This window comes from Amphiura filiformis, chromosome 2 (genome assembly GCF_039555335.1).
Source record: "Amphiura filiformis chromosome 2, Afil_fr2py, whole genome shotgun sequence".
Taxonomy (NCBI): domain Eukaryota; kingdom Metazoa; phylum Echinodermata; class Ophiuroidea; order Amphilepidida; family Amphiuridae; genus Amphiura; species Amphiura filiformis.
The window spans coordinates 57,647,182-57,658,320 of NC_092629.1; the positions used below are offsets into that span (position 1 = coordinate 57,647,182).

Consider the following 11,139-nt stretch of genomic DNA (forward strand, 5'->3'; position numbering starts at 1 on the left):
TAGGTTGCAATGTCTTAATTGGGTGATATCTATTAAATTGTCATCTCCAGTAAATAGCAATGTCTTAATTAGGTGACATCTATTAAATTGCTATCTTCAGTAGATAGCAATGTCTTCATAGAGTGATACCTATCAAATTGCTAGTTAAATTTGGTGTCAAATTAAAGCTTGTGATGAGACCAATACAGTAAATATAATACAAGTTGTAAAAAGTTATTAACATTTGAATAATTAGCATCTGAGACATCAGACATCATGGAGGTATTTTAAATGTGTCCAAAGTTGTAGAAACATTAGGAATCTTAATCGTGATCATTAAATGGTACAGAACGACAGAACATATAGAGTATTCATTTATGCATTACATTACACTATTAAGGGAGCTCAATTATGACCCCTACCCTCCCTCAGATATGTGAGGAGGGGGCCGGGAGGTCATCTTTTGTGCGGTTACATTAATGACTTTACCCACCCCGGGGGTACATTGAGGGCATCTTATACCCACTAATGTGACGTATAGACCTAAGCACACAACACATACACAAACCCATCTCAATATGTGACTTGACCTTGACCGTGGTGACGTTTGAAAAATGGCTTAAAAATCGAAATTTTAGCCTCCATTTTCCCCCCTCCCCTCAAGATGTGGGTGATATATCCAATATTTGTAATGAGTGAATTTTATTTACAACTTAGGGAACAAGTTATGTAATGAAAGATCAAGCTAAATTATCAATAATATTACCACCATATCCAATGTTTTCAAAAATGTTGATTATCTTCAACTGATCCTTTAATTCTTTTGAGGAGTGTATAAACCCGACATTAAAATGTTTTGAATAAAAACAAAACCTGTTTACAACACAACTTTTTTCAAAATTTTTTATCTTTACTGGGTTGATAATTGTCAATGTTGTTACTGCAGTACAGTGGAGCTTTGACTGCAATTTTTCTAGTTTAGTCATCAAATTTTGCATCAAGTGCATCAAACCGTTTTTCAATGTAGCTCCTTAGTGATGCAATTGAATTTGTTACTTGATCTGAAATATTCTGAGCACCTTCACTAAATAACAGCTGCCCTATTTGCTTTTGCACACCAATAAGAGTACCCCGAGCACTTTCACTACCCAAACGAACAGCAGTCACATTCGTCCTTGTTTGCTTTTGCACACCATTAAGGCTACTCGGACCACCTTCGCTACTAATACGAACAGCTGCCATCACATTCGTCTTTGTTTGCTTTTGTACACCATTAAGGCTATTCGGAGTCGGGCTCGGAATCCATTCACTACCCATACGAATAGCTGCCACATTCGTCCTTGTTTGCTTTTGCACACCATTAAGGCTATTCGGAGCACCTTCGCTACCTATACGAACAGCTGCCACATTCGTCCTTGTTTGCTTTTGCACACCATTAAGGCTACTCGGAGCACCTTCGCTACCCATACGAACAGCTGCTACATTCTTCCTTGTTTGCTTTTGCACACCATTAAGGCTATCTGGAGCACCTTCACTGCCCATACGAACAGCTGTCACACTCGTCCTTGTTTGCTTTTGCACACCATTAAAGCTACTCGGAGCACCTTCGCTACCCATTCGAACAGCTGCCACACTCGTCCTTGTTTGCTTTTGCACACCATTAAGGCTACTCAGAGCACCTTCGCTACCCATACGAACAGCTGGAACATTCGTCCTTGTTTGCTTTTGCACATTATTAAGGCTACTCGGAGCACCTTCGCTACCCATACGAACAGCTGCCACATGCAATCTGGTTTGCTTTTTCACACCATCAAGGGTGCCGTCATCTAGGGCGCATAACAGCTTCCCTGTGTAATGATAAAAAAATTGAGTGCTTTCAATCGGTCATTTAAATTTCAAAGTACCATTGTTTTATTTGCATCATGCAAACATGTTTAATATATTGTGTTACAAACTGAGCAGTCTTAAGGTTAGCAACTATTTTAAACCGTTGTGATTTGGTAGTTCACAGCATGATCAACACTGATTTAAATAATGAATTTTTTTTGGCTGCTTCGGACGCCATCAGCTCCCGAAGACCCACAACCTCAACAAATTTCAGAGGTTAGCCACTAAAAATGTATGATGTGCCCCCCAATTATAATCAGCAAGAATTAATAACATCTATTTTGATGGGTAATGGAACTCAGGGGCCACTTGAATTTGAAGTTGTATATCACCCGCATACAAAAAAAGGAAGTAAAAATGGTATTTTTTCACGTTTCAAGTATCTCATTTACTATTTTAGGGTATCAAAACAGCAAAGACCCCACCCGATATGGATTACCAGGGTCTTTGACAAAGACTAGGCCAGATATAATACCTTGACTTACTTTTTCTAGTTTCCTGCTGTTGAAGGATCTTTTGGACACCCCCAGTTTCTAAGAGAGAAAACAATGAGAATATGAGGTAAGTTCTATGGTGCATGTCTGATGTCAATCAATACTTAAAAGTGCCTCATCGGGGTCATAACCCACTTTTCTAAAAAAAAAGTTAAGATATTTATACCACTGGAAACCTCTGGCTACATGTTTATGTACAACAAATTTCTTGCATATTACCGGGTAATTCATTTAGCAAAAATATTGTGAAATTTGAATTAGGTTCTGGTGTACCAGAACGAAATTACAACACTAGCTCTATGGAGCAGTGTAATACACATATTCATGCATAACTCGCAAACGCAAAATCAGAATCAACTGAAATTTTGGGAATAAGCTTCTTTCGTGGATATCTACTGAAAAATGCCATAAAAAGAGGATGCTAGGATCACAAAATGTTCCTTTAAGCCAACAAGGACTCAGGTATTCCCTTTAGAAGGGCTGAATAAGAGGAGACACATAGTCGTCCACACCCAAGTTTGAGATTTCTTAATTTTTACGAACACTAAGATGTATTCTTGCAGATAAAATACAACTTTAAGGGGCTGTGCAATAATTATGAACCCTGGTGGGAGGGTAAAATGGGGGGAAAGGAATTTTTGGCCATCCGACAGGCGGGGGAAAGCAATTTTTGGCACACCACATTCATGAGCGTCTTTTAAATAAAACACTCTAAAAAGGCTTGGGAAAACCGTACGAAAACGCTATAATATGCGAATTTTGGCATGTGCAAAGCGGGGGGTATGGGGGGGGGTAAAGATTTTTTGGCAGGCCGAGAGGGGGCAAACAATTTTTGGCGAGCTGTTTGGGGGCTCATAATTATTGCCCAGCCTCTGATATGTTACTTACACTCACCTGTTACACAAAAAGTTGGTATAGGTTGTTTGAGGCATCCTTAAAAACACATTTCTACTTTGAAAGGCTAACTGAAAAAATCTTACTCCAAAGCATATTTTTGGTAATTTAAATTTTCAAAAACCCAAATTGTTACCATAGATTCCTTGACTTGTTTCCATTCCAAAAATTGTCCTACCAAAGTGCTATTTACCTTGATACATGAAATGCTGCCATAGTTGTTCCACCTGAGGATACTGCTCCCTAAACCTCTGTCCAAGTCCAGGTGTACACATCACTTTGCTATGGTTTCTGCTAGGGTTATGGTCAAAGCACAAACTTAGACAGTGAGTGCCATAGGAAGCATTAGCCTGATACATCTGCAATAAACAACATTATTGACACATAAAGATTAAGTATAAAATTAATTTAAACTGTTCAATGGCAAATAGTAAAATTTTATAACATGAATATTGTAGATATTGAAACTTGTACTCATTGTTAAAATATTCCCCAAGACATACTAATAGGCATCCTTTTGAGGATTATAGTCATGCATGCTGTTAAAATGTGGGATGAATTCAAAATAAGGTATGAAGTACATTTTCATAAAAACAAAATTGACCATGCATTTATAAGAAGTCTTTCAGTATGAATTATATATTATGTTGTGGCAGGTTGATTAATCAAAATCAAATTTTTTGAAATTTTGCCAAAATTTTAGGGAAAATTTGTCAAAACTAAGACAATTTGCCTTGAATTTGGGTTGAATTTGGCCGGAAATTTTGACTAATTATGGTATATCGATGGGTTCAATTTTCTTGAAAAGTTGGTATATAGCTGTATATTGATGGGTTTCCACTTTCAAATTCTCAGCAGCACATCCCTACCAAAACCAAACTTGAGTACCCCCCCCCCCCCCACCTCGGAGGGAAAAGGTAATGACAGCATATTCATCATATTCCTTCTTTAATTAATTCTTGACAAAGTTTCATCAAAATTTACTAAACAGATTGTTATGAGAAATAATAATATGTCTAATTTTATCAATAAGAGAGGTACAGTATTTTGGTAACATTTTGTTGTGCAAAGTGTGCTTTGTAAATTAAAATCTGAGCTTGTCTATATTTCATTTGATGTATTTGATGTATTGTAAAATTTGTGTGATATATCATTTTTTATCTGATCTTGGAGCACAGGAAAAAAAACACTTGCAGGAATGACCACATAAGGAAGCTATCATTTTCTTTGGAAGGGGGGTCACAAATATACTGGGGGTGGGTGTCATAAATTTTGGAAAGAAAAATAGGGGGTCATAAAATTTTTGATGACCAAGATGTAGGGAGTTAAATGATGACAACAGATAGTGTGTTTATTTTATTTAAAAAGACTGATTTCAATACAATTTTAGCCTGTTTAGGGGGTAAGGTGTATCAGTGTTGGGGGGTCATAATTTTATTGATGCTGACTTTTTGTAAATTTGGTAGAAAATGATAGCCCCCTAAAATGTGACAGAAATATAAATATTTATTAATCTGACATTTTTTCCAACTTACTCTTTTTTCAATGTTTTTCTTTATTTTACACAGTGGAACCTTGGTTTTGAACTCGTCCAAATTCTTCACTCTCTTGCTGAAGGTTTGGCCACAACTGATGCATTTCTGTTGTGCATTAGGATTAATGCTGTTACATTTAGGGCAACTTTTGTGCTGCACTCCTCGTTTTCTCTGAGAAAGCAAAGAAACAAAAACAAAGACTATCAAGAAAATGATTCAACAAAAACTGGAAAAAAAAAGCGTTAAAAAAAACCCAAATTTTTTTTGCTTGCTGGGCTTGCAAATTGTGATTTTTTGGGACTTTCTTAATACTTTGGGCAGTGCATTGTAATCATTGAATAAACACATGCATACAAAGAGAAAGTCCTTACTTATGTACCCGGCTTATGTAGCCCAGTAATAATGAAAACCTGTTGTGACGATTTGATCGAGACACTCGTGTGCAGCATCTTGTTAGCTCTAATTTGATATCACATTTGCTACCAAAACCTCTAAATGGCCAAAGATAAAACCAGCTGATTTGGTGCATTTGTAGAAGTTGCAAATTAAAAAAAAGCACATAGAGCTGATAGGGAATTGCACAGTATAATGCTTGACAGGCATCTGTACCATAAACTTATTCTCTCAACAAAAGGTGCTGGATTAATACAATATCTTCCAACCCCATCCCCCAATGTCAAAAAAAAATCTATGCCACTGTAAACTCACACATCAATACATAATACTTGACTGCCCTGATATTTAAGATTTTTAGGTTTTTTTTTTTTTTTTTTTTTTTTGGCACTTTTTAGCCATTCTTGACGATTTTCATCAAGGTTTGCCCCCTTTGAAAGTTGCCTTTATCCCCCTTTGCCACTATCAGACCAACAGAGGGTATTTCAAATGTAAACACATGTCAACTTAAAGAGAGCATGGCCGAGCGGTTAAGGCGTTGGACTGTGAATCTAAGGGTCAAGGGTTCCAATCCAAATCTGAGGGGGTCTGCTTGAGCTCGGTTGGCTCTTTGTGTCCTTGAGCAACTAACTTCACTCTACTTGCTTAGTGCTTCGGAGGGCACTTTAAGCCGTCGGTCCTGTGTACATGTATTTCTTACATTAATGCAGTGTGCACGTTAAAGAACGTCACAGGCTATTGGAAAAGAGCAGGGGATCATCCCGGTACTGTTGACTGTACTTCAAAAATACACTCATCTACTCTAGGTTCCAGAGTAAAAAATAAGTACAGCTTGTCTGTACGCAGTGCGACAATGAGGTAGGCACTAATAAAGAAGAAAGAAAAAGAAAGAAACCTTGTTGTTGCAACTTCGTCCATTTGGTGGGCATGATGGTGACAAGCATCCTTGTGCTGTATTCACACATGTAGTGTCTGAAACAAAATAGAATGTAAAATCTGTTAACCAAATTAAAAACAAAAAAAACGCAGTGATTTATAGTGCACTACGCACAGGCCCAACGCCTAGACGTTGATCCACAAGCCTCAGCCCACTTTACAGGTTGTCGCTGACCACTACGGCCCCACATCATTCCATAAACCATTTAACAACTATTCAGGGATTTTGCTGCTTCAAGAGCGCACACCCTAGACATTCCACAAAATAACCATCGCAACCAGGATCAGCTCCCCAAGTTTCGTACGGGTTACAACGAGACAATTAGCAGTAAGTTCCTTGTCCAAGGGAATTTCAAGCTAACTCAATTTTTCCACAAGATCGTAATAGGCACCGCCAGGGTTCGAACCCGCAACCTCTCGCACCATAGTCGAACGCCTTATCGATTGAGCAAACTTGACTGCTTGTTAATACATTAGTACATGTATTAACTTTGGAAACATTATTTTTTTCAGTTAAGCAGATATAATGCAAGAAACAGTTTGCTGCTATATTTCCAGCAATAACCAAAAATGCCCAGGCATAAATGCTACCCAAATGTTTACAATTATGCATACAGAGTCAGATACATACAGTACCCCATAAACATCCAGAACAAGCATACACACACACCCTTCTACACAATTCCTGGGACATAGACAAACAACCCTACACAAAGGCATACACATTCACAGTATTTAATTTACAGTATTATGTACACTACTTGAATCTTTTTAAGATCCATTCAAAGTTTCCCTGCTGGTCAGTTGGTACTGTTTTAGTTTGCTTTTTTGCTCTAATTTACAGTAGTAAGTTACTAACACATATTAAATAAACTAATATAAGGTCCTAACAATGAGCAAACAAGGTTACACTGTGTAAAAACACTGCATTTATAAACTTCTTTGTACTTGAAACAAATGATCAAATTTGACATATTGTACCAAATCCATCTACAGAAGGTTAGCATTGTGAGTTGGGATAGATTACTGTAAAAGTCAATATTTTCGCGAGAAGATATTTCGCGATTTTGAAGATTTTGTCAATTGTGTGAGAATTAAATTTCACGGTTTTGATATTGATACAATAGAAACCTAATGCAAAAGGTTATTTTCCCCAGTTTTTATTTTCGCGATTTTATGTCCACTCGCGAAATTCGCGAAAATAAAAACCTCGTGAAAATTTCTACTTTTACAGTAATTACCTGTTCCAAAACTTTGGTGCAAAGAGGAACTATACCAATATGTCTGTATTTTCACCCTATGTCTTCGCATGTGGCTATGATAACGTGTAAAGTCACCCGACATTTTTCCGCAGTATTTGCATACGTATGGTCTGACTTTGACGCATTTGGCGTAATCCATATCTTCAAGCTGTCAACTCGTTGTTCTTGCTCTGTAATCAAATATTAATAAATTTACAATACAATCAAGGAAGATGTATGGTTACGCACGAAGTGCGTGATACAATCAATTAACACGGCTGTGTACTCTGGACATTGTTTCTTTCGCGAAATCGAGCTTTTTTGAAATGTATGTACTTTGTTATGTTTATTATAAATACAAGGAAAGAAAATCCAGATTTGTAAACTCCAACTGCTCTATTTTATGGATTTTATGTCACTATTTCAATCGTTTCCGCAATTTAAAAGGAAAGAAAATCTTTGTTGTACCAGCAGGATACACGCGCGCAACAACGCATCGCGTTGCGTATCGCGCAATTTGTTAACGCACAGATACGCTATGCATACGCGACGCTTATCTGCATGCGCGGTGCATCTTATGGAAACATCACGGAAGCACTGATTTCACAAAATCCTAGTGATCAAATGGCTCCGTTTTAGCTGATAAAATGTGGGGTTTTTCAAGTTCTTTCCCCCGATTTAAATATCAAGTTATGAATGGATTTCGCTCAAACTTCTCAAGGGGCTGTGGGTTTACCCGATGTTCACGTAATAAAGGTACAAAAACGAAAACTGCCGCATTCTCCTGTGAGATTCGATGAAAGTGCAAAACGTGACCACTTTAAACTTCAACGGCCATTATTTCAATATTCATTTTCTCGGTAAAATGACGATTTAGGTACACGATAACTCAATAAATACAGCATCTATAGGTAAGCAAATATGATCATCGTATGAAGCATGATCGACTCAAGAAACCGTTTTCCCATTTTTTTATATTTAGGTCTATTTCCGATTTTAGACATCATTTTGTGCAAATAGGCGTTTGTGAATTTTAAAAAGTTCATTTTGATGCCTTATATGGTCAATATCTCCAAAAATAAGGCAATATCAAAAAACTAAAAAAACCGTTTTTGGAATGGAGCCTCAAGATTGAGCTAAAACAAAATAAAATATTTTGGAAAGAGAGTTTTTTTGTTATGATGTACCTAACAAATATTGCCAAAAACTCACTTTTGTGTGGTTTTCTTCATAATTGTTGTTTTTACCCCAAATCTGTATTTATATTAAGATTTATTGATGCCTTGCGCGAATAATTACAAAGTTATTGCACTTTTACTACATGCATGTCTGAGAGTACACAGCCTCCTTAAAGGAAGGTGACCTGATATATTTGGAAAATGGAATTCTTTAAAACTGACATAAAATATGAAATGTCATCCCTTTCAAGCATTCATTCAAAAAGAACATGGAAATATTTCTTGTAAATAAGACAAATTCCTATATGAAATTACTGACATCTATACAGTGTGATAATCTTGATAATATAGTCTGTAAGTACTGTAATAAATTGCTATCAAATGAGAGATCTTATTTTTATCATTAACATATTGAAATTAGGAGACATGCAACACATGATAAAGACCTTGCTACAATCAATTTCGATCAGGGTATGTTTTTCCAAGTGTTTAAATTATTGCTTTACACAGTGTCATGATAGCGTTGCTAGTAGATGGTTGCTGTTTGTATCTCTCTGTTCAATCATCAAAACATCCAGGCCTATAGGCTATACTTGTTTGGCAGAGTAACGGTATTATCTAAATTTGTGCCGCAAATTAATAAAGCCAAGTTTATACTCATGGGGTACTATGAAAACACTGAATCCATGCCACCATCAACCCAGGCAAGATGCGTACTTATTAATGTGTGACATAGTAACTGTTGACACAATGATCGACTGATTTTTATGTTTACCACTATACCAAAATTGGGAGGGGGGGTCATTTTTTTTACAAAATCGGAAGATGTTTTGTGCTATGTTACGACACCTTAAGCTTAGTCCTGCAAGCAAGACTTCAGTCTTTATCATTTAACATAATGACATCTACTGACATGTTAGTATATCCAATAACGTCCTCATGATATATGACAGTGCCACCGAGAGCCATTACAGGCGCAGGGGTAAAATGAACATCAGGGCCCCCTTTTTTACGGGCCCCATGAGGTCGTGTTTTCTTTGCTTTAATTGGCATTGCCATCATGATTTAAAGTATGTTTTCTTCATTTTTTACTGGCCTAGGACCCCGGGGTAATATACCCCAGGCCAGTAAAAATGAAGAAAACATACCTATAAAGGCCCATTCAGTGATTTGCTCATCCGGACGATCGTAAAAATCATCAAAATTCAGATTTTGGTACCTTTGTAATTGTCATAGATGTGCTAACATAGCCTGCTAGTGGTTCGGTCGAAAGCCGTGTATTTTAGACAAAATAAAGCATTTGCATGATTCTGGACTTTTGATACTGACAGTACAAAAAGTCCGACTCTACTACTTATTACATCAGTAGCTACTATTTTAAACAAAATACACAATTTTAACAGCTTTTAACTGTTTTTCATATTTGAATTGACCGTTAGTTTGCCTCGGTGACCTTTAATTGCTGATTTTGTTTTCTACTACAAAAATTAAGCGTCTGTTTTAAATCAATTTAGACTCTACTTCCCCGTGTTAGAAACACTGGACTAGGAAGTTTTTCCAGTCGATTGGTGGCGCACTGTACTGAAAATCTCGATTTTCTCGAGTCGATCTGAGTTGAAGTAGAAAACCTTTCTAAAACTTCTGTTTTTAGACTAATTTGTCGATGTATTCAGGGAAAAGTGGTTTAATGAAATTCTGTAGACTTATTCTTTATTTCTAAGCAACTCTGACAAATTTCCATTTTTTTAATGTTCCTGTGAAATCACTGAAAGGGCCTTTAAATCATGTAATGCCGATAAAAGCAAAGAAAACAGACCTCATGGGGCCCGTAAAAAAGCTTAACCCCCTGCCGATGGCACTGAAGATACTGACAGTTACTGGAACTAAGGAGACCTGTGTCGATATACTATGTATAAATTGTAAAGCATGCAATCATTGCATAACACTTAATACAGTAAAGCTTTTCAACCTTTAGTTTTTGAATTTTATAACCATAACATCATGATCATCAACATGTGCATGTTTTTGTTTCAATCTCCATGCATAGTACAAAAATTATGTACCGCGGATACTCACCGACCGGTCACCCGTACTCCCACGTTCGCAATTAAAGGATGTTATCCCTGTAAATTGACAACGGGGAGACTATTTATGAGCATTTAATTATTATGATGAGATGGGCACGAATATTATTATTGTTTTGTTACAAATAGCGCGTCACCCAATCGACAGTTTCTCTAAGGGCGCATAACACTAAATCACTATACGTGTTGATATTATTTCCATCATCATGTGCATCCGGCATGTGAATCAGAAATGTGAAACACCGGGGTAAAACATCGGTAGCAAAATTACGGTGTCTGATCTCCGCCAAATCCCCCTTTTCTTATTCATTCCCCTTTTCCTTTCCCCTTTTAAAATAGTTCCTCTTTTTGACTTCCCCTTTTCAAAGAGTTTCCCCTTTTTTACTTTCCCTTTTTACAAATAGGTCCCTTTTAAGTTCCCCTTTTTCAAATAAATCCCCTTTTGACATTCCCTTTTCAAATAGTTTCCCCTTTTTCAAATAGATTCCCTTTTTTGCAAATAGTTCCTTTTTACTTTC

The 11,139-nt window shown here is 36.8% G+C and overlaps 1 protein-coding gene across 1 annotated transcript; it reads right to left on the minus strand.

Moving 5' to 3' along the window:
• Nucleotides 1-333: 333 nt before the first annotated feature.
• On the minus strand, nt 334-10,825 carry LOC140136343 (uncharacterized). The gene is made up of 7 exons (XM_072158076.1): nt 10,614-10,825; nt 7,360-7,550; nt 6,078-6,154; nt 4,790-4,960; nt 3,448-3,613; nt 2,352-2,399; nt 334-1,826 (listed from the first exon to the last, which is right to left on the minus strand). The coding sequence occupies exons 2-7, from the start codon at nt 7,517-7,519 to the stop codon at nt 958-960; spliced, it is 1,491 nt and encodes a 496-aa protein (XP_072014177.1). The 5' UTR covers nt 7,520-7,550; nt 10,614-10,825; the 3' UTR covers nt 334-957.
• Nucleotides 10,826-11,139: the final 314 nt, after the last annotated feature.

Coding starts and splice junctions, on each gene's coding strand:
- LOC140136343 (XM_072158076.1), bottom strand. CDS start 7,519: ATGGATTACGCCAAATGCGTCAAAGTCAGACCATACGTATGCAAATAC. Junction 3,614..4,789: donor AGAAAAACATTGAAAAAAGA/GTAAGTTGGAAA, acceptor TGTTTATTGCAG/ATGTATCAGGCTAATGCTTC. Junction 2,400..3,447: donor GCAGCATTTCATGTATCAAG/GTAAATAGCACT, acceptor TTTCTCTCTTAG/AAACTGGGGGTGTCCAAAAG.